Source organism: Argopecten irradians, chromosome 5 (genome assembly GCF_041381155.1).
Source record: "Argopecten irradians isolate NY chromosome 5, Ai_NY, whole genome shotgun sequence".
In the NCBI taxonomy this organism is placed as follows: Eukaryota; Metazoa; Mollusca; class Bivalvia; order Pectinida; family Pectinidae; genus Argopecten; species Argopecten irradians.
In genome coordinates, this window is record NC_091138.1 from 47951786 (window position 1) to 47976142 (window position 24357).

A 24357-nucleotide genomic window follows, 5' to 3' on the forward strand; every position below is an offset into this window, starting at 1 on the left:
ATTTTAAACAAGCATCGGAAGCCGTGTGACAAACCGGGAAGTAATCGTTTCGGTGTTTGTGAGTCACAAAACCGTCCAATATTAACCGGACTTTCCGAGAGACACATTATGAATATCTGCTTTATTTATCAGTCTGCTTTCACACCGTGAACAACTACTTTTTAATTAGTGCGTAAAACTTTTTGATAACGACATGGGGTCCACAGATGCCCAGATTTGTTTTGAAGGACCGCTAGTGAAAGTGACGGTAAGTCAAGTTGATAATGTCAACACACTTGTACCAACTTTGTAGGATAAATGGTCAACATGTAATTTAACTTTCTCTTGATTTCTTTAAGTTTAAATGAAATACACAATTTGGCACACAGCGTACATTGTATTCAAATAAATGTGCTACTGTATTAATGTACATTTTGTACCAGATCCGCCCCCATCGTTCCCCAACTAATATGGTAATTTGGTATATATCTATACACATGGTAGATTTTCATGTGTGTGTTACCTGTACGCACTAGGAAGTATAAACACTCTGTCTAGCTCAAGACAGGAGATATCTCGTAACAGGTATATCGAATACTTACCACTGTTTAAACAAAAGCGGGGTTTATAATAAAGTTACAAAAATCGAGGACGTCCTTTGCAAGAGTTTATATACAGAACTCTACATAGGAAAATGCAATTTTAATTTCTTTTATGTCATTTTTAAGATTCTTTGTTAAATTCAAACAACAGGAAATATTGAGGTTTTTGTCTATGCACATGTATTACGTACTGTAGGTATGGAGACAAGTACATTTTTTTGTACTTAGTTGCTATAATAAAAACCCAGTTACATACACGTAGATAGGAATCAAGTATGTTCATGCAAAGAGACCTACATTCAAATTAAAGATACTCCACAGCTGACAAATGGTATTTTTTCACTATCAAAAACAGAAGCAGACGATTAAGTATTTTTCTTCAGTTACAAAAGTGACTTACTTTACACCATTAAACCACTATTAAAAGTTTGAGCTTCTAATTCTGCTTCAAGTTAAAAATATGAAAAATAATTAATTGCATCCCGAAAAAATTCCGTGGTACTACATGTATATCCTATATGGAATGAAGTACTGATTGTGCATGCATCAAAGGTGAAATAAATTATTTTTATGTTATTTTTTTGTGTTAATAAGGCATAAATATAACACAATTAAACACCAATTATTGTTCAAATGATGAATATCATTTATGCTCTGTCGGGGTGGAGCATCTTTAATCTCTGAACAATATAAATGTTAATGTATGTATTGAGGACGACTGCATAAACATTGTATACTTTCTGTAATGAACGAATGCCAATGACTCTGAAGGTCATAACAATGATATTGTCTTTTACATCATATATCAACAGGTTTCTCAACCATATGATTATAAAACAAAATAATATATACTTAACTATGTTTTGATACTGACATACCTAAATGTAAAAGTGCACAATCTAAAACTAATATACCCAAATCTTTGATGTTATAAATATATGTATAAATTTCCTTCTAAATCCTGCATTGAGTCCCATACAATGCCCTATACAGATAATTAATATATCGCCTTAAGTGTTTTGCTGGTATTAGCTTCACATATAGGCTCGGATGTAGGTAATTGAAAAAACACAAGTATATATATATGGAAAATGTGTGAATAATTAAGGTCTTAGTAACAATCCTACACGTGTCAGTCTCATTACCGTATTTAACCAAATAAACGTCCACGTCCCTATAAGCGCCCTTCCGCCTTTTTGCATGCAGCTAGGCCTCAATTTCCCTTACCTCAATCAAATACTGACTGAAACTATGAAAACTGTGTAGGTCCTCTATTTGAGTTATTTTGCAAATTGATTGTTAGCTTACTATGTACAATAATTTTGTGAAATATTTGATCCTGATAATCGCCCCTTCATTTTTTCCATGTTTTAAGTGCCATGGACGCAATTGGGCCAAATACTTGGTATCCCTATTTTGTAAAGCTAAAATCTCAAATACTGAAATTTAATTCCCTTTTTAACTTTTTTTCACAATTTAAAGTGATTATTACAAATGTATAATATGGCTGTTGGTTTTTCTCCAGTTACTCTGGTTTTTCTCCACCTTCTTAACCTGACATTTTCTTGAAGACCCATATAAACTGTTAATGTAAAACAAAACAACTCTAAACCTATAAAAATTATATGTATAAGTCCTGGATATATATGAGTATGTCTACCCCCAGAGTTATTTATTAATTTAGTGTTTAGGTTAGTTTGATCAGTATAATGTCCCATTAACAACCAAGGTCATTTAAGAAAGTGCCAGGTTTATTAGATGTCGGTGAAAAACCAGAGTACCCTTAGAAAAACCACCAACCAGCGGCCAGTACATGGCAACTGCCCCACATGGATTTCTAACTTGTGACCCAGAAGTGGAGGGCTTGTTAGTAGTGTTATCAGGGTTTTCATAAAGTCTTTTAATAGATGGATGAAAATTAATAATAGATGGTTGGGGGCCACAGGCCCCTGTGGTGGCCAATACTTATGTCTGACAAATATAGCATGTTGTAAATAAGGAAATAGACGTCTGTTTTTGCTGGCAACCGGCTTTTAACAGCTTTTAACAAAAACCCTGGTTATGTTGGGACATCTTGTACGGCCTGGCCTCTGCAGCCCTTTATCAGATCACTGTGGTCGTAATTGTGATTTATTATTTGTTTTTAGTTTTGAAAGATTTTGATCAACAGATAACAAATAAGTTTATCTCTGTATCAAGGCGGGAAATACCCTATACTTACATGAGGACTCTGTAAAAATCGAATTGGAGCAATTGAGATATTTTAACAGCAGGGTCGGTCTATCGTAACTACGAAATGTATATGTAAAGGATGTCAAGATTACAGAGGTTCAAAAGTTAAGGGTCTGATAAAGTCATTCGTTATGTTGTACACATGACACTTAAGCATGAGACTAGCTATAGGTTATATAACAGGTATTCTCCATCTGTGATTTGAGATATAAAAACTGAATTTTCCTTAGAAAAAATTACATCACAAGAAATTTACTTTGTACATCAATGTATTTAATGACATTGGATGATAGAAATGGTTTTATGTCATGTCAAGGTCATTTAGGACATACAAGGTTTAGGAGATTGAGGAAAGTCAGAGTACCTGAAGTAAAACCACCGACCAGCAGTCAGAATCTGGTAACTGCCCCACATGAGATTCAAACTCGTTAACCAGAGGTGTAGGGCCTGTGGTAATGTGTCGGGACATCTTACCATGTGGTCATATCTGATGGTTCGCTTTCAATGTTTGATTTGAGTAAACCTTGAATATATGATATCATGTTATTTTCCTTAAGATTAAACATTAACTACCTACATAAATAAGTATTCTCTGTTAGCTTTGATTATCATTCAAGTTGACTGATACTTAATTAGCCACACATTTTAAAAATTTTCAATTTTGATTTTGGTTTGTTTAGTTTTATGTCCTATTAACAGCCAGGGTCATGTAAGGATGTGCTAGGTTTGATGGTGGAGAAAAACTGGAGTACCTGGAGAAAAACCACCAACCAGCAGCCAGTACCTGGCAACTGAGCTGTGTGTCAATTTCATCAATCACATTTTTAGCCAAAATTTGTCACTTTAAATTGACCAGAAAGCTACAAAATTATAAAATTCAAGTTTAAATAATATTGTTTTGTGTTATATTTGAAAAGTAAACAAGGGAAAATAAATGAACACCAGGTAAAAACAAATGTTCTTTAAACAGTACAACATGATGACACATGTGTGTGTCAAGAGGTTGTGACATCCCTACGATACTGATGGGAAGTATGGGAGAGAGATAAACAAATGTCAAGTACCGTAAATGATAGATGTACATCGTGTTTACAAACAACATCGTAACGAATGTTATAGAATTAGGAATCATTTACAGTTCATCAATAGCCAGTCACAGGTTTTTATTCTGGGTTATTTTGATATCATAAAGGTATAGCCTTTTGTCATTTATTTGAACATTTATTGTTTCTGATATGCTATGGGTATTTTAGGTCATCTGAGATGAAATTTTCTCTTGTGATCTGGTATTCTATTCCCCCTTTTTGTCTGTGATGTTGTACCTCATTTGTCTTAATTGTGTCCAAAAATTTTTTTTACATTTTCGACTTCTTCTCCAAAACTACTGAAGCAAATTCACTGAAATTTTACAGAAACTTTCTATGGCTTTAGGCCAATGAAAATTGTGAATTATTTGGTCCCCCACTTCCACCCCCATTCCAGGGGACGGTAATGAGAGACCTAAAGGGGTAAAATTCACTGAAAGTCTTCTTTTCACCTCACAGGTGTGTTTATTAATGGAAGAAAATTAAATGCTCAATCTTCGTGAATTGCCAAGTGACCCTTTAAGCCTTTTACAAAAATGTGTTCCGTATATACTGTCAGCCAACTTTCTTTTGCGGCTACTATATTTCACAATTTCTGTTTCAAAACATTTTCGCAGAGATGAAGTTTTGGAGATTTAAAATTGAATGGAAATACATTTGAATTTAATTATGCAAAAATTGAAGAAGATATCAATTTGCGAAAATGAACTTTCCCAAACTTATCTTGATCAAGAAATTCGCGAAAATAAATTGCAAGCAAAAGAAAGTTGGTTCACAGTGAACTATAGAAAACTTGACCCCAGGCCTCTCCCAAGGGGAAATTGTGAGACCTCATTTAGTATTTGTGTTAATTTTCTTGAACATGTAGAGAAAAATTTTGTCTATTGGTTGAGTTATAAAAGGGTCACTTGTCAAGGTTGAACTGTAATACTTGTAAATGATGGTCAATTTCATTCACGAAATTTGTCTTTCAACAGGCATTCAGGGTAAGTTGAGTAAATACACAAAACTAATTTCTTACATCTGGAATTACCAAGATCATGTCTTTATATCTAATTCTGTAACTGTAACATTATTCTTTTACATGTACATGTACAAGGTGTATGTAATTGAAAACTTAAGATTTGTATGTCATAACAATCAATGGTATGCTTACAAAGTTTTTTGAATGCTCGATCTACGATCTTCGCAACCATATTGCCTCGAAATGTAACTTTTCAGTAAAGCAAAATAAATTTCTTCTTGCATGGCTTATAAATTGTATGTATATAATCTGTTACAATATATGTACTATATATTATCTAATACATGGTACACTATGAGCTTTAAAACTTATATAGTAAGTTTTAACTTCAGATTTATTTTTAAAGAAAAAACAATAACGATATTGCAATATTTTAATACAGGATACTTGGTATGAATAATGTTAATTAACTGTCTTAATTATCTTGTAAATTATTAATTAAGCATACCTAAAAGTCCACTACCTTTCTGAAACGGCTTATAATTTTTAAAATGGGAATGTAAAATGAGATCGATAATTTTGTAAAATCGCAAAAGTTATTAATTTACCGTTAATACTACATTTATCATCACCTTCTGAACAATTTAGTTAAAATAAATAAAATGTTTAATTTTCATAACTCGGGTCGTTTTATGTTTCCCGCCGTCGTCCTAAATACTGCGCGGTAGTTGACTCACTGCACCAGACTGCAAAAGAGCAAATGACTCTCCATTATTTTCATATACAAATGTATTACGCAGGAAATCTTGCATATATTTGGTGTGAAAACCTCATCTTAGCCCATCAGTATAATTTTCTGAGGTTATTAATGTTTTTTTTAAGAAACTTTTGTATTTTGCTCCAGAAAGGTTGTGGGCCTTTCACTAGAAACTGAAACTAATTTCTCCATTTCTTAGATGAATATTTAATGGCCTTGTACTGATGCTTCATTGGTTAAGAGATTTAAATACTACATTAAGATGCTTTGGAATTTCTTGCCATATATTGTATTTTTATCCAAATTTTGTTTTTGAAATTCAAAATGGCCACTGTCTTTAGGCTTTAAATTTTAAATTAAATTAAATTTTGAGTTTTAAAATCTTCACAGTTAAAAATCTGAGTAATTAGCAAGAAATCATCTCATTTTGACCAAGCTTTAGATTGCTTTCACATTGATTTTCAGAAAGGTAGAAATACTCAGAACCTGTGGTGTACACTAGATAACGAATGTATGGCCTTTTACAGAAACAACAAGGTAGGTATCTGTCCACACCTGGCCTCGTACGTATTTAATGAGATTTCATTCTATCAAATAATCCATCTATTATCCAGTACCTTCACCATTGAGCAGAGCCCTGTACATTCCTGTGTAGTGGTCTGTACACCCCTGTGTAGTGGTCTGTACACCCCTGTGTATGGTCTGTACAACCCTGTGTAGTGGTCTGTACACCCCCGTGTAGTGGTCTGTACATCCCTGTGTAGTGGTCTGTATACCCCTGTGTAGTGGTCTGTACACCCCAATGTAGTGGTCTGTACATCCCTGTGTAGTGGTCTGTACACCTCTGTGTAGTGGTCTGTATACCCCTGTGTAGTGGTCTGTACATCCCTTTGTAGTGGTCTGTACACCCCTGTGTAGTGGTCTGTACACCCCTGTGTAGTGGTCTGTATACCCCTGTGTAGTGGTCTGTACACCCCCGTGTAGTGGTCTGTACACCTCTGTGTAGTGGTCTGTATACCCCTGTGTAGTGGTCTGTACACCCCTGTGTAGTGGTCTGTACACCCCTGTGTAGTGGTCTGTACACCCCTGTGTAGTGGTCTGTACACCCCTGTGTAGTGGTCTGTACACCCCTGTGTAGTGGTCTGTACACCCCTGTGTAGTGGTCTGTACACCCCTGTGTAGTGGTCTGTACATCCCTGTGTAGTGGTCTGTACACCCCTGTGTAGTGGTCTGTACACCCCTGTGTAGTGGTCTGTACACCCCTGTGTAGTGGTCTGTACACCCCTGTGTAGTGGTCTGTACACCCCTGTGTAGTGGTCTGTATACCCCTGTGTAGTGGGTACTCCCCTGTGTAGTGGTCTGTACACCTGTAGTGGTCTGTACACCCTGTGTAGTGGTCTGTACACCCCTGTGTAGTGGTCTGTACCCCTGTGTAGTGGTCTGTACACCCTGTGTAGTGGTCTGTACACCCTGTGTAGTGGGTACCCGTGTGTGTCTGTACACCCTGTGTAGTGGTCTGTACACCCCTGTGTAGTGGTCTGTACACCCCTGTGTAGTGGTCTGTACCCCTGTGTAGTGGTCTGTACACCCCTGTGTAGTGGTCTGTACACCCCTGTGTAGTGGTCTGTACACCCCTGTGTAGTGGTCTGTACATCCCTGTGTAGTGGTCTGTACACCCCTGTGTAGTGGTCTGTACATCCCTGTGTAGTGGTCTGTACACCCCTGTGTAGTGGTCTGTACACCCCTGTGTAGTGGTCTGTACACCCCTGTGTAGTGGTCTGTACACCCCTGTGTAGTGGTCTGTACATCCCTGTGTAGTGGTCTGTACACCCCTGTGTAGTGGTCTGTTACACCCCTGTGTAGTGGTCTGTACACCCCTGTGTAGTGGTCTGTACACCCCTGTGTAGTGGTCTGTACACCCCTGTGTAGTGGTCTGTACACCCCTGTGTAGTGGTCTGTACACCCCTGTGTAGTGGTCTGTACACCCCTGTGTAGTGGTCTGTACACCCCTGTGTAGTGGTCTGTACACCCCTGTGTAGTGGTCTGTACATCCCTGTGTAGTGGTCTGTACATCCCTGTGTAGTGGTCTGTACACCCCTGTGTAGTGGTCTGTACACCCCTGTGTAGTGGTCTGTACATCCCTGTGTAGTGGTCTGTACACCCCTGTGTAGTGGTCTGTACACCCCTGTGTAGTGGTCTGTACAACCCTGTGTAGTGGTCTGTACACCCCTGTGTAGTGGTCTGTACATCCCTGTGTAGTGGTCTGTACACCCCTGTGTAGTGGTCTGTACACCCCTGTGTAGTGGTCTGTACACCCCTGTGTAGTGGTCTGTACACCCCTGTGTAGTGGTCTGTACACCCCTGTGTAGTGGTCTGTACATCCCTGTGTAGTGGTCTGTACACCCCTGTGTAGTGGTCTGTACACCCCTGTGTAGTGGTCTGTACACCCCTGTGTAGTGGTCTGTACACCCCTGTGTAGTGGTCTGTACATCCCTGTGTAGTGGTCTGTACACCCCTGTGTAGTGGTCTGTACACCCCTGTGTAGTGGTCTGTACACCCCTGTGTAGTGGTCTGTACACCCCTGGTGTAGTGGTCTGTACACCCCTGTGTAGTGGTCTGTACACCCTGTGTAGTGGTCTGTACACCCCTGTGTAGTGGTCTGTACACCCCTGTGTAGTGGTCTGTACACCCTGTGTAGTGGTCTGTACACCCCTGTGTACCTTGTAGTGGTCTGTACACCCCTGTGTAGTGGTCTGTACACCCCTGTGTAGTGGTCTGTACATCCCTGTGTAGTGGTCTGTACACCCCTGTGTAGTGGTCTGTACACCCTGTGTAGTGGTCTGTACACCCTGTGTAGTGGTCTGTACACCCCTGTGTAGTGGTCTGTACATCCCTGTGTAGTGGTCTGTACACCCCTGTGTAGTGGTCTGTCGGTCTGTACTACCCCCTGTGTAGTGGTCTGTAAGGCTTACCTGTGTAGTGGTCTGTACACCCCTGTGTAGTGGTCTGTAACCCCTGTGTAGTGGTCTGTACACCCTGTGTGTACACCCTGTGTAGTGGTCTGTACATCCCTGTGTAGTGGTCTGTACAACCCTGTGTAGTGGTCTCATGATTGGATTTAATGATGTTTTACAACATGTGATGCTTTTAACATCAGTATAAAAGGCTGTAACAGATTAATGTACCATGGGTACAGATAGAGTTAAAATATGGCTGACTTTTTTTGCCCACAACTTAAACTAATAAGCACCCCCCCCCCTTCATCTTTGTTATAAATTTTTAGGTCACCTGATACGAAGTCTCAAGTGACCTATTCTAATCGTCTTTTGTCCGTCGTCGTCCGTCGTGCGTCGTCCGTCGTCCGTCGTGCGCGTCGTATGTCCGTAAACAATTTACATTTTCACTTCTTCTCCAAAACTACTGAAACAATTTCAATGAAATTTTGCACAAACCTTCTAGGGCATAAGGCCAATCAAAATTGTGAATTATATGGTCCCAACCCCCAAGGGGGCTGTGGGAGGGGCCAAAAGGGGTAAAATTGGCTAAATTTTCAAAATCTTCTTCTCCACTCACAGATGTGATGGAATTAAATACTCTTCATAGATAGAAAGGTCCTAAGATCCTTTACAAAAATTGTGAATTATATGACCCTGGGGTCTCAGATTTCCCCCTGGGGAGGGGGTTAAGTTTACAATAGTTTATATAGGGAAAACACATTTTTGAGTATTATTTGATCATTTGTAATAGGAAATGAGTCAAATATTGTCAGAATTATCAGTATGAGATGGCCATTGAATCCTATCAACCAATTTTCCATGACTGACCCCCAGGGGCCTTAGGGGCGGGGTCAAAAGGGGTCAAATAGGCTATAACTTCAAAAATCTTCTTCTGAAATTCTGGAAATGATAGAATCACATACTCTTCATAGATGGAAAGGTCTTGAGGTGTTTTATGAAAATTGTGAATTATATGACCCTGGGGTCTCACGTTTCCCCCTGGGGAGGGGGTCAAGTTTACTATAGTTTATATAGGGAAAACACATTTATGAGCATTTTTTGCTCAATTTTCATAGGAAATGAGTCAAACTTGTTTAGAATTATTAGCCTGAGATAACATTTTGATATTATATCTATATTGGTCCTGGTCAACCCCCTCGGGGCAGAGGGGCGGGGCCAAAAGGGGCAAATAGGCTAAAACTTTAAAAATCTTCTACATAAATACTGGAAATGATAGAATCAAATACTCTTCATAGATGGACAGGTCTTAAGGTGTTTTATGAAAATTGTGAATTATATGACCCTTGGGTCTCAGGTTTCACCCTTGGGAGGGGGATAAGTTTACGGTAGTTTATATAGGGAAAACACATTTTTGAGCATTATTTAGTCATTATAATAGGAAATTAGTCAATTGTAGTCAGAATTATCCCTATGTGATGGCCATTGAATCTTATTACCAAATTTTCCATGACTGATCCCCAGGGGCCTTAGGGGCGGGGCCAAAACGGGTCAAATAGGCTAAAACTTCAAAAATCTTCTTCTGAAATTCTGGAACTGGTAGAATCAAATACTCTGCATAGATTGGAAGGTCTTAAGGCCGTTTACAAAAATTTGTGAATTTCATGGCCCTGGGATCTCAGATTTTCCCCTGGGGAGGGGGTCAAATTTACTATAGTTTATATAGGAAAAACACATTTAGGAACATTATTTGCTTAGTTTTCATAGGAAATTAGTCAATCTGGGTTAGAATTATTAGCCTGAGATAGCATTTTAACATCATATCCAAATTGGTCCTGGCCGACCCCCAGGGGCCAGAGGGGTTGGGCCAAAAGGGGTCAAAATGGATAACATTTCAAAAATCTTACTTCTGAATTCACAGATTTGATGTAACCAAATAATCTTCATAGATTAAAAAGTCAAATTTATAAAATCACTGACTGACTTCAAGGGCCTGATGGGCAAATATATAGTGTTTATATGCATGTCTTTGTTTCATTCTGTATCTGATATCAGGTGACCGTTAAGGCCCATCTTCATCTTTGTTATAAATTTTTGATTTTCAAGTGCCCTGGGTGCTAATTACAGCGAATATGGTATGTAAAATGAAATGATCAGTGTGTTGTATTTAAGTTTTAAGAATTATGAGGTTTAAGGACTTTTTTTTTGTAATACGATCTTTATTCTCTTTTACTTCCTGGTAGATATACAATACCAGACATTCTCTATTAATTTACCCCTGAATATACATTTTGAACTCTTCTAAAACTGAGATTGGAACAGTTCATTATTGAATCATGGGGGTGAGTATGTAAAATTGACTCAAGAATTTAAGTATTTCGACATCAATGATAGGTTTAATTCGGAGTGTATGAAAGAAATATAAATTACAATTTGATCAGCTGATTATGTAATTGGAGTGGTTGACTCTAATATCCTTTTTTGCAAGCTAATTCATTATGAGTTTTTGATTTTAAGCACTTGTCCAAATGTACATGTTGGAAGTACATGTAACAATTTTTTTTTTGAGTTATTGTATCGCTAAGCTTTTTTATAATCAGGATTTTATTTAGAGTATAATAAGTACATTTTTGAAATCAACATGCATTAATCGTTTTCATTAGATCATGATAATTAACTGTTACAGAAAATAATGAAAACCTCTAACATCGTATCAATCAACAAAAATACAACAGAAGAGACACAAAATTTATTTTAGTATTTAATAAACTTCAGGAAATTTTGGGATCAAGGAATTTATAATGGAATATGCAGAAGGGGAATTTTAAACGTATTTAGCAAACATACATGTACTACAATGGCTCTGTGTCTGGGACATTTGTATAAATAACTTAATAACGTCTGGATTGAGTAACTTCCTGTTGTATCATGACACATGATTGTCGATCATGACTTATTAGCTGACCAGAAATGTCAAACAAGGACATAAATAAATGACAAATTATCATACTTTTTCCCCGAATCAACTACTATACACAAACAATAGATTTTCCAGTAAGTAGTTTGTGTATAATTGTTGTTTTAAATCCGTTTTTTCGACAAACAACCAGTAAATGACCTTGGTTGTCGATGGGCCGTGAAACTCGAACAAACAAACAATTTTTTTGGCCCCAAAATCCGTCAAATTTTCAAACTTAATTTTTTGTGATGAGAGTTGGATTTCAAAAACTGTTTACATCCTTGATACAATAGGTACAATATTTATACATCGTTGCTATGGTAACCATCCTAAACATGGATATAACATTGAATATAATGTAAATTACGAAAATTGAGTCGATTTTCCAGGAAATCTACAGTGCATTCTTTAACAATCTTTATATTTATCCTAAAAATGTTTTTTGCCTACATATTTTCAGTAAGTATGATGTTTGTTTAAGATTGTGCTCTGTCAATTTTAGACAAAGACTATATATGAAAAAAAAAAAAAAAAAATCCTGGTAGGCCAAAAAAGAAAACGACAAATTTTTTATTTTTCTTAATTTATGCATGATTCCCATAGTAACTAAAGCTGCTATAAGAAAACTGTGTTCAATATTTAAAAAAAAATAAAAAAATAAAAATTTCAACACTTTGTTTGAAATCAATAGCTGTTTAGGGCCAAAAAGGGGCCAAGCAATACAAAGCAGGTTAACAAATGTTAATTTAACAAAAACTAGACTTGTGTTTCTTTGTTATTTGTTAACATATCCATACTGTATGTTACATCTTTTATCCTTTCAGCGTTCGTCATGTATGTTTAGGATAGAGATCAACAAGGTCAAGTCTGTCACCCCATTACTTGATAAAAACCAATTTGAAGTTGTCGCCGAGAGAAGCTTCCTGTTTGTAAGTTATCAAAACAAAAGACATTTGATCTCAACGATAGACAAATAATCAAGATATTTGTTGTCAATTGGTATGTTATCTAGATGAATTTTGAGGAGATAATTAACGACATGAAATTGTGAGTGTATAGTTGGTAATTTATAGGGAGATGATATCATATAACAATGACTTGGGACATCAAACATTGAAGATGCTCTACCGTTGACGAATGGTATTTTTTTCTCTATCAAAATCAGGAACATGAAATAGTTACAAAAGTTACTTAACAACATTACCACCATTGAAAAGTGTGATCTTCTTGTTCTACTTCAAGATAGAAATGTTAAAATGATTAATTGCGTCTCGAAAAAATCCATGGCACTATTCTATATGGAATGAAATACCCGTTACTGTTTGTGCATCTACCATAAGCAAAAAAAATTTTTTATGATTTTTTGTGTGAATTAGATACATATACACGATTAAACATCAGTTATTGTTTAAAAGATATGTATCGTTTACAGTGATTTTTCTCCTTATATAAGTGGTGCCGGTAAACAAACCCATTCCCAATGCCAAACTCCTATATATTTTTAGCATTCATCAGATGGTGGGCTATTCAAATCGCCCTGCGTCCGTGGTCCGTTGTCCGCCGTCCGTCGTCCATCGTCCGTCCGTAAACAATGCTTGTTATCACTATTCACATGGAGGTTACCCTTGGTCCCTAGTTGTGCCATACAGATTTTGAGGCTGATCCGAAAAACAAGATGGCCACCAGGCAGCCATCTTTGATTTTGGCAGTTGAAGTTTGTTATCGATATTTCTTGAGAACTACTGAAGGGATTTTGTTCAAACTTCACATGGAGGTTACCCTTGGTCCCTAGTTGTGCCATACAGATTTTGAGGCTGATCAGAAAAACAAGATGGCCGCCAGGCAGCCATCTTTGATTTTGGCAGTTGAAGTTTGTTATCGATATTTCTTGAGAACTACTGAAGGGATTTTGTTCAAACTTCACATGGAGGTTACCCTTGGTCCCTAGTTGTGCCATACAGATTTTGAGGCTGATCGGAAAAACAAGATGGCCGCCAGGCAGCCATCTTTGATTTTGGCAGTTGAAGTTTGTTATCGATATTTCTTGAGAACTACTGAAGGGATTTTGTTCAAACTTCACATGGAGGTTACCCTTGGTCCCTATTTGTGCCATACAGATTTTGAGGCTGATCGGAAAAACAAGATGGCCGCCAGGCAGCCATCTTTGATTTTGGCAGTTGAAGTTTGTTATCGATATTTCTTGAGAATTACTGATGGAATTTTGTTCAAACTTTACATGGAGGTTACCCTTGGTCCCTATTTGTGCCATACAGATTTTGAGGCTGCCAGGCGGCCATCTTGGATTTTGATAGTTAAGGTTTGATATCCCCATTTCTCAAAGAGTGCTGAAGGGATCTTTCTCAAATTTAATATGTAGGTTCACCTAGGGCCCTTGTTGTGCATATTGCATTTTTGGACCAATCGATGAACAAGATGGCCGCCAGGCCGCTATCTTGGATTTCGATAGTTAAAGTTTGTTATGGCTATTTCTCAGATAGTACTGAAGGGATCTGTCTCAAATTTCATATGTAGGTTCCCCTAGGGACCTAGTTGTGCATATTGTATTTTGGGACCGATAGGTTAACAAGATGGCCGCCAGGCAGCCATCTTGGATTTTTATATTCAAAGTTTGTTATCGCTATTTCTCAGAAAGTATTGAATGAATCTTTCTCAAATTTCACATGTAGGTTCCCCTAGGGCCCTAGTTGTGCATATTGTGATTTAGGACCGATTGTTAACAAGATGGCCGCTGAAGGAGTCATCTTGGAATTTGATAGTTGAAGTTTGTTACCGCTATTTCTCAAAAGGTACTGAAGCGATCTTTCTCAAATTTTATATGTAGTATGTTTGAAAAAGTTTAAAAAGTAGAGAAATGATCCATCTTTCCTTTGTCAGATATAGATCATTCTTTGGTGGGCGCCAGGATCCCTCTGGGATATCTTGTTTTCCAATTACAAAGAAAATTTTCCAAATCAGTGGTAGTTACTTTTTAATGAATTTATAATATCTAAATAATTACCTATAATACCATGTTCATTAATGGGTAACTTTTTCCCAAAACTACTCTTTTTTGCTCTTAAAAATTCCCAATTTGTTACAAAAACTTTTTTCCCAAAATACCCTGAAAAATCACTGGTTTTGACTTGCTAAAATATATTTTTACTTATAATTGATATCTGTATTCAAATTACAGTTATGTTATAAATAAAATCCTTTATTTTTGCATGACAATGTGAGGTGTATAAGTACATAATAAATATCAACAACATTACTGTAAGAACTGGGCCCCCAAATTTTCCATTAAAACAATTTTTCACAATCATTATGCCAGTTGTCCCTGATAAAAACCACTGCTAAAATAAGCAAGTGCATATTTTTTCCACTTGCTATTCTGGTATATCTACTTGCAAAAAGCAAATAAAACTGAAATTCGAGCCCTGAGGGTGGAGGGCTGTCTTTGCTTCCTTATACTAGACGTGCATGATTTGAATTTCAATGGTGAAGGTCAAAGATCAAGGCTACTGACTACGACAATACAGAATTTACTTCCTTTCTAATTCAAGTTTCTTCGGGCGTATGAAAACTCAAAATTCATTACGATATTCCTTCGCAAAAAAAACAAAATTGTGTTGGATTGTCGTTTAGAACAGAAGGTCAAAGGTCAAGGTCATTGTTATTAAAGACAATAAGATCAAGTTACAGGCAATAATACATTCGACTTCCTTGGATCGAGATTACCTGGTTGGTATGTTTGATTACTAAATTGTTTGGATGGAGTATTTTGTTTGCAATAATTATTCATTTTGAATATTTGTTTACCTAATAAATTGCTCATTTGGAATATTTGTTTACTAAATTGCTCAATTGGAATATTTGTTTACGTAATTGTTTGGTTGTGTATATTCTGTTACGGTTTGGAGCATTGATATAATTTCCTGGTTGCAAATTCTGTTGATATGGGTCTGTGTTTTTTATCAGGTACTCTGAAATTCCACAACTGTTAAAGAAACTGGCTCATCGTTTTATGACCCTGGTTATTAACATACCTACGCTGTAACAGAATAATTGTAATAAAATGAAAAAAGTTTTTGTATGCTCATCCTTAGATTTAACGAATCTAATTAAAATTAAATTAGACCTGTAATTCTGCTCCACTATGAGAGGTCACCTCAGCATGACCCTTATGGATATAACTAATCAATGTGTTACTTATGAAATCTTCGATGTAGTTATTTCTCACATAACTATAAAAGGCTAACAGCACATCCAGAGATGTTCCGATTCTAGGCCAGGGGTCATGCTGAAGTGACCCCAAATGGGGAGTTGATAGATCTCTTGTATTGGAGCATATGGTAGAGCATCCAAGGGGAGCTGAATTACAAGTCTAATTTTAATTAGATTATAGATTAAACAATACATTTCAAATATCTTCGCTTTATATTTCAGTCAGCTGAGACAGTAGAACTTTGTAAGGAATGGATTGACCACATTGAGGAAGCCAGACAGCAAGATGGCACACTGGTCATTACTAGGTCAGTTCAAACCTATAACCTTGACCACATTTCAAGGTCATATACATCCAAAACTATAGAGTCATAGTTTAGATAATGATATGCTTTGACCTTTTCAATAATGAACTCATTTAGAGTAATAAACATCAATATTATGTATATAAATATATAAACAGAAGTTTGGTTTGAAAGCAGTACTACAATATTAGGCCATGGGCTAGGAGGGTCCCACATGCACCCCCCCCCCAAACCTCCGAACCAATATTTTTCTGAACCCTTATGACCCACTGATCACAAATCTAAATGTTAACATTGCACAAGTTGGGATGAACTTCCGGTTATGACGTCATCAAGATGGCCGCCATCTCGAATTTCACTAAAAATTGAAAAATAGTCATAACATTAACATTTTTCAACCGAAGTAGACAAATGAGGCATCAAAATGACCACAATAGAACAACAAATACATATCAGGACCAAAAAATCCAATATATGTAGTGATTTCTACACAGGAAATGAAAAAATCGGATTTAAAGCTCAAAAATGGTGATTTTTCAGCAAATTTTTAGGTCATCTGACCCGAAGGGTCAGGATGACCTATAGTCATCATGTTTCGTCCGTCGTCGTGCGCCGTCCGCCGTGCGCCGTGCGCCGTGCGCCGTCGCCGTGCGTTAACTTTTCACATTTTGAACTTCTTCTCAAGTTTGACCAGTGGGATTGAGCTGAAACTTACCTGAAATGATCCTGAGATGGTCCCGACAAAGTGTTGTTATTTTTCGGGTCGATCCGAAATCCAAGATGGCCGCCACAGCCGCCATCTTGTAAACACATTTTGAACTTCTTCTCAAGTTCTACCGGTGCGATTTGGCTGAAACTTGCATGAAATGATCCTGACATGGTCCCGACAAAGTGTTGTTATTTTTCGGGTCGATCCGAAATCCAAGATGGCCGCCACAGCCGCCATCTTGAAAACACATTTTGAACTTCTTCTCAAGTTCTACCGGTGCGATTTGGCTGAAACTTGCATGAAATGATCCTGACATGGTCCCGACAAAGTGTTGTTATTTTTCGGGTCGATCCGAAATCCAAGATGGCCGCCACAGCCGCCATCTTGAAAACACATTTTGAACTTCTTCTCATGTTCTACCGGTGCGATTTGGCTGAAACTTGCATGAAATGATCCTGACATGGTCCCGACAAAGTGTTGTTATTTTTAGGGTCGATCCGAAATCCAAGATGGCCGCCACAGCCGCCATCTTGAAAACACATTTTGAACTTCTTCTCAAGTTCTACCGGTGCGATTTGGCTGAAACTTGCATGAAATGATCCTGACATGGTCCCGACAAAGTGTTGTTATTTTTCGGGTCGATCCGAAATCCAAGATGGCCGCCACAGCCGCCATCTTGAAAACACATTTTAAACTTCTTCTCAAGTTCTACCGGTGCGATTTGGCTGAAACTTGCATGAAATGATCCTGACATGGTCCCGACAAAGTGTTGTTATTTTTCGGGTCGATCCGAAATCCAAGATGGCCGCCACAGCCGCCATCTTGAAAACACATTTTGAACTTCTTCTCAAGTTCTACCGGTGCGATTTGGCTGAAACTTGCATGAAATGATCCTGACATGGTCCCGACAAAGTGTTGGTATTTTTCGGGTCGATCCGAAATCCAAGATGGCCGCCACAGCCGCCATCTTGAAAACACATTTTGAACTTCTTCTCAAGTTCTACCGGTGCGATTTGGCTGAAACTTGCATGAATTGATCCTGACATGGTCCCGACAAAGTGTTGTTATTTTTCGGGTCGATCCGAAATCCAAGATGGCCGCCACAGCCGCCATCTTGAAAACACATTTTGAAATTATTCTCAAGTTCAACTCGTGCGATTTGGCTGAAACTTGCATGAAATGATCCTGACATGGTCCCGACAAAGTGTTGTTATTTTTCGGGTCAATCCGAAATCCAAGATGACCGGCACATCTGCCATATTGAAAACACATTTTGAACTTCTTCTCAAGTTTTACTGGTTCGATTTGGCTGAAACTTGCATGAAATGATCCTGACATGGTCCCGACAAAGTGTTGTTATTTTTCGGGTCGATCCGAAATCCAAGATGGCCGCCACAGCCGCCATCTTGAAAACACATTTTGAACTTCTTCTCAAGTTCTGCCTATGTGATTTGGCTGAAACTTGCCTGAGATGATCCTGACATGGATCGACAAAGTATTGTTACATCTCTGGTTGATCCCAAATTGAAGAAGGCTACTATGACACTATATCTAATTAATTTCCTACATGTTAAGGCCCTTGGGCCTCTTGTTTGAAATAAAATTTGTTGAAGGAAATGGAAAATGATCCTGACATGGTCCTGACAAAGTGACACCATATGAAATTAATTTTACTATTGCCAAGGTAGTCAGATGACCGTTAAGGCCCTTTGGGCCTCTTGTTCATATTTTGTTTGACGCAGCAAAAATGTTTCCCAACAGCAATCTATTATTTCTAATAAGTTTTTTGACCACTTGTCAATCAGTTTAAGCAACAAATCAACCAAAACCAATGTTAACATCGTATAAAATCCGGTTATGACGTCATCAAGATGGCCACCATCTCGAATTTCACTGAAAAATGAAAAATAGTCATAACATTGACATTTTTTAACTAAGGTAGACAAATGAGGTATCAAAATGACCACAATAGAACCACAAATACATGTCAGGACCAAATAATCCAATATATGAAGTGATGTGAACGCAGGAAATGAAAAAAAAAATATTTTAAGCTCAGAAATGGTAATTTTTCAGCATTTTTTCATATTTGGCTTGACACAGCAAAATTGTTTCCCAACAACAAATTATTATTCACAATTAGTTATTTGACCTCTTATCAATCGGTTAAAACAACAACAACAAAAATATATAGAAATGCAAAAGAGAATTGTTATACCATCATTTGGTTTACAAAACATCACCGGATGCGGCATTCCAGTTTCCTGGTGTCTTGGAATTTCCTGAATATAACATTGGCTATTGACGATTTATATCTTAACAAATTTGAATTTAAAGTTGGATGAATATCTAAGTGGGACTTCAAAATAATCCATTTTCATGTTCGAAATTTTGTAGACTAGTAGCCTCTCAAACTGAATTATTACAGCAAAACGCGAACTAATAGCTATAGGGTATCAAATTAAAGTTCCGTTAATACCATGACACTTTTCGAAACATATTGTGTCTTTTAGAATGAGCACATCCATTGTTTATTTCCTGTGCATAACGCAAGGAAATATAAGATGGTTACTACAGTGTCACACATTTCTTTCACTAGTTCTTAATGCTCATCATTTTCGTTGTGCGTGCTTTCTCGCCAGAGTGTCGTCTTCGACCTCGGTGACGTGATGTGACATTACATTACCGGGTTACCATCGTGGTTCTAACTTGTCAACTGTCCATGGTCAGAGTTAAGATCAGAAACATCGGCTTCAGGGATGTGGGAGCTCTTCCTGTTTCCAACCTCGTCTCACCTAGATTCACATATCGTATATGATGTTCCAGACTTCCCAGGCATGATGGAAAAGACACCAGATCAACATTCTACGGAGTTTTGAGTTGGTTCTCCTTAATTCGTATGAAGCACAATTCTTCATTTTTGTGAACCTCAGTGACCATAGGCGGCACAGGTGGATTCTTTGAGGTCATAAATGAGGTCTGCAGTGAAGTTTCACTCTTTGCCAAGTCTGGAAAGCATTTTCGAGAACTTTTTACTGGAGAGTCTTCAATGGTCTCTTTGCGCAAACACCAGATGTGACACAACAAGCACCTTCAAGGGAGTGGGAAAAGTCAGACTAATGAAAAACATTTAACATTTATGCCCTCATTAATGACCTCGATGATATCACCTCTGCCATTTATGGTTGCACGAGGGTCCACACGATTGATGAATAGTACTTCATACGATTTATGGAGTTATGTGCTAAGGAGAACCAATTCCACCATTGGAAGAATGTGCATCTGGTGTAATTTCCATTATGCCGGAGAAGTCTGAAACAGCATATACGTACGATATGTTAGAATATGAAAGAGATCCCACATCCCTCAACCTGTTGTTCCTGATATGAACTTTGGCCATGGATGGGTCATAAAAGGCTAGAACAACACTGGTAATGCAGTGTCACATGCAGACATCGAAGACGTCGATCTGGCTTTCGACGAATTGGATACTGATATCTCGAGTACTCTGATTCGGACTGCATGTACCAGCTACCAGATATGCCGAGTCTCTTCAGTGGATAGGTCAGTGAGGCGAGAAAGCACGCACAATGATAATGGTATCATTGAGAACCAGTGAAAGACATATTAGTGACATTGTAGTAACCATCTGACATTTTGCTTATGCTATGCATAGGAAAAAACAATGAATGTGCTCATTTTCAAAGACACAAACGCTTTGGGAACTGTTAATGATATTAACGGAAACACAGGCTTAGCTTAGGTTACATTTGTTACGCTATCAGTAGGTGTTGTGTTATTTTTGAGACGCTGCTAATCTACAAAATTGAGGGTATAACAATAATTCTTTTTTTTTTTTTTGCATTTCTATATATTTTTGTTGTTGTTTTTGTTTTTACTGATTGATAGGAGTTTAAATAACTGATTACGAGTAATAATTTGTTGTTGGGAAACATTTCTGCTGCGTCAAGCCAAGTATGAAAAATTTGCTGAAAAATCACCATTTTTGAGCTTAAAAGCTTATTTTTTTTATTTCTTCCGTACAAATCACTACACATATTGGATTATTTGGTCCTGATATGTATTTGTCGTTCTATTGTGGTCATTTTGATACCACATTTGTCTACTTTAGTTGAAAAATATCAGTGTTATGACTATTCTTCATTTTTTAGTGAAATTCGAGATGGTGGCCATCTTGATGACGTCATAACCGGAACCTATACAATGTTAACATTGGTTTTTGTTGTTGTTGTTGTTTAAACTTATTGATAAGTGGTCAAAAAACTTATTAGAAATAATAGATTGTTGTTGGGAAACATTTTTGCTGCGTCAAACAAAATATGAAAAATTTGCTGAAAAATCACCATTTTTGAGCTTTAAATCCGATTTTTTCATTTCCTGCGTAGAAATCACTACATATATTGGATTTTTTGGTCCTGATATGTATTTGTTGTTCTATTGTGGTCATTTTGATACCTCATTTGTCTACTTCGGTTGAAAAATGTTAATGTTATGACTATTTTTCAATTTTTAGTGAAATTCGAGATGGCGGCCATCTTGATGACGTCATAACCGGAAGTTCATCCCAACTTATGCAATGTTAACATTTGGATTTGTGATCAGTGGGTCATAAGGGTTCAGAAAAATATTGGTTCGGAGGTTTGGGGGGGGGGTGCATGTGGGACCCTCCTAGCCCATGGCCTATATATAACTTCATTCGAATGTTCAAATTTACAGAGAGAACAATTGTTTTAGGCTTTATTGAAAAAAAACCCATTTATGTATATGATGAGATTTAGATCAAGTCTTTTCTGAATTCTGTATGTACATGTTACAGAGTTATCTGTCTTTCGAGTAGGTATTTACTGTAACGTCATGTGTTTGCGAGCGTAACGTCACATTTTCTGAGAAAACAATGTGAAGTTTGCCTACAATATAATGACATCACAATGGATACCTACCCACAAGGGAGCTAACTCTGTAATATGCAAAGACAGGATAGCAGACTGAAAGTTAATCTATTAAATATCCTAGACCTGTTTTCAGTGTTACAAATTTAATTGTATTTTCGATTCGTGATCTAGAAGGACATCAACATTATCTTACGTATTTTGCAACTGGAATGTCTTAACATTCTGACTTAAAGGTTTCTTGTCTATTGAATACTTTCACCACACTTAATTTCAACTTTCAGTCTGTAATCTTGTAATTAATTAATCTTATTATAATTAAATTTCAGTCAAAAACAAAACAAGCCACCAACGTCACCAAGGCGAGGCTCCCTCCCACAACAGAACACAGTCAGCAATGCTTTAAAGCGCCTGTCGTCTGACAAGTCCGATACATCAAGTAGCGAATCATCCAGCCACACAAAACCCATGGAAACTATAGAAAGACAATCTAGTACAAAAAACATGATCAACCGATTTTCTGGTGGTCTTACCCAAAAAGAACAACCAGTAAGTTCACCCTCTCGTCCTTCACCACGCAACTCAGGGAGTAAAGTCGGCAGCCTTCTGTTACGTTTTTCTTCTGACGAAAGTGGTTGTCCATCCCCTTCTTCACCTCTGTCTCCAACTTCTCGACCACCGAAACCTGCTGACAGACCAATGTCATCTGCCATGCCAGAAAAGCCATCATCTAATTTGCCAGCACGGCCATTGTCTACCAGCGTAAAACCAAGTCAGCAGAAGGAGACTGGAATTACTACAACAAGTTCAGGAACTAAAATAGATCTGTCAGAAGTTTCAAGTGTAGCAAATGTGTCCAGTCGTAGTCAGAAGACAGACTCAGGTTATGGCTCAGTTATATGCAGCAGTCCTCCAAATGAATCTCCTCAAAATCACATGGACCTGCCTACTGTTAACGGGGCAGATGCTTGTAAATATGAGGACATTAGTCATGATGTTGAAGAAAAAGTTGTGCTCCGTGTGAAATCGATACATACTGTTGGTAGTGATGATGTTGTTATGCGACGGGGAACTAAGAAAGAGGATAGCGTGGACAAGGAAGAGGACGTTGATGAGGAGGAAGAAGATGAAGATGAGGCTGCGCCCAATCTTCAACTCCTTGACGAGTTGATGGGTTTAACGTTTGAGGAGATTGAAATTCCTCAGAGCTCACCTGTAGATATGAGCTCACTCACTGAACTCAAAGGTTTAATGACAGATCTGCCGCCATCTTTGTTGCTGCGGAGAAGTATTGATGTAAATAATCAAGGACCAGTGGAGGACCTGAGACAATTTCTTAAAGCAGCCCAATAATTATGTATACCTATACTGTGTGTTTAGGGGTCTTCATCCCACCCATTACTCGTTCATTTAGTTGATATATATACTCTCATAGATACACAGTGGACATTGTGCATGTTTGTCAACTATTTGAAACAAATACGGGAGGTGAGCAGTATGAACAATCCATTGAAAATTATTCTTTATCTACATTGTTGTTTTGAATATAACATTTGTACAGATGGAGAGGAAAATGAGTTGTCAAATCATGACTTTATTTTAGAAATAATTTCCTTATTGTGATATTTACTAGTGAAGTGTTTTTATACTTGGTAATTCATAGTACTGATTTGTATCTTTTATAATAACATGTCATACATGTTATAGACATCGACAACACTCTAGCTTAGTGATGTCATTATCCCGACTAAACATTTGTATATAAAAAAATGTATGTTTTCAAAGACATGCTGGTTTAGTTTGTAAACTGTTTCTTTTCCCTTCCATTGTCTTATGTTAGCATTATCAGCTTTAAGTAATACTTGTAACATCAACAATATATATAGTTTCTTACATGAGCGATTATTTCATATGTGATTTTTTGAAACTTGTAAGGCTGGCAAAAATAAAAACTTCAAAACAAGTTTCATAAAATCTCATATGAAATGAACACAAATTAAAGATACTTTTTATCACATAACTATCAAGGGCCGGTGAGCTTATGTCATGGCGCGGCGTCCGTCGTCCGTCGTCCGTCCGTCCGTCCGTCCGTCTGTCTGTCCGTCAACATTTCCTTTAAATCGCTACTAGTCATAGAGTTCTGCATGGATTGTAACCTAATTTGGCCACAAACATCCTTGGGGGAGGGGGAACAGAACTTGTATAAATTTTGGCTCTGACCCCCCGGGGGCAGGAGGGGCGGGGCCCAATAGGGGAAATAGAGGTAAATCCTTTAAATCGCTACTAGTCATAGAGTTCTGCATGGATTGTAACCAAATTTGGCCACAAACATCCTTTGGGGAGGGGGAACAGAACTTGTATAAATTTTGGCTCTGACCCCCCGGGGGCAGGAGGGGCGGGGCCCAATAGGGGAAATAGAGGTAAATCCTTTAAATCGCTACTAGTCATAGAGTTCTGAATGGAATGTAACCAAATTTGGCCACAAACATCCTTGGGGGAAGGGGAACAGAACTTGTATAAATTTTGGCTCTGGTCCCCCGGGGGCAGGAGGGGCGGGGCGCAATAGGGGAAATAGAGGTAAATCCTTTAAATCGCTACTAGTCATAGAGTTCTGAATGGAATGTAACCAAATTTGGCCACAAACATCCTTGGGGGAAGGGGAACAGAACTTGTATAA

General features: G+C 37.8%; 1 protein-coding gene across 2 annotated transcripts; it reads left to right on the forward strand.

Annotated features, from left to right (window-relative positions):
- Positions 1-23701, forward strand: LOC138324083 (nucleolar protein dao-5-like). 2 transcript variants are annotated; one of them, XM_069269126.1, is made up of 5 exons: positions 1-247; positions 6085-6156; positions 12357-12461; positions 15979-16064; positions 22010-23701. In XM_069269126.1, the coding sequence occupies exons 1-5, from the start codon at positions 194-196 to the stop codon at positions 23031-23033; spliced, it is 1341 nt and encodes a 446-aa protein (XP_069125227.1). In that variant the 5' UTR covers positions 1-193; the 3' UTR covers positions 23034-23701. The 2 variants fall into 2 exon arrangements, with proteins under 2 accessions (XP_069125227.1, XP_069125228.1); XM_069269127.1 differs by lacking the exon at positions 6085-6156.
- Positions 23702-24357: the final 656 nt, after the last annotated feature.

Coding starts and splice junctions, on each gene's coding strand:
- LOC138324083 (XM_069269126.1), top strand. CDS start 194: ATGGGGTCCACAGATGCCCAGATTTGTTTTGAAGGACCGCTAGTGAAA. Junction 6,157..12,356: donor CCTTTTACAGAAACAACAAG/GTAGGTATCTGT, acceptor TTATCCTTTCAG/CGTTCGTCATGTATGTTTAG. Junction 12,462..15,978: donor CCGAGAGAAGCTTCCTGTTT/GTAAGTTATCAA, acceptor TTTATATTTCAG/TCAGCTGAGACAGTAGAACT.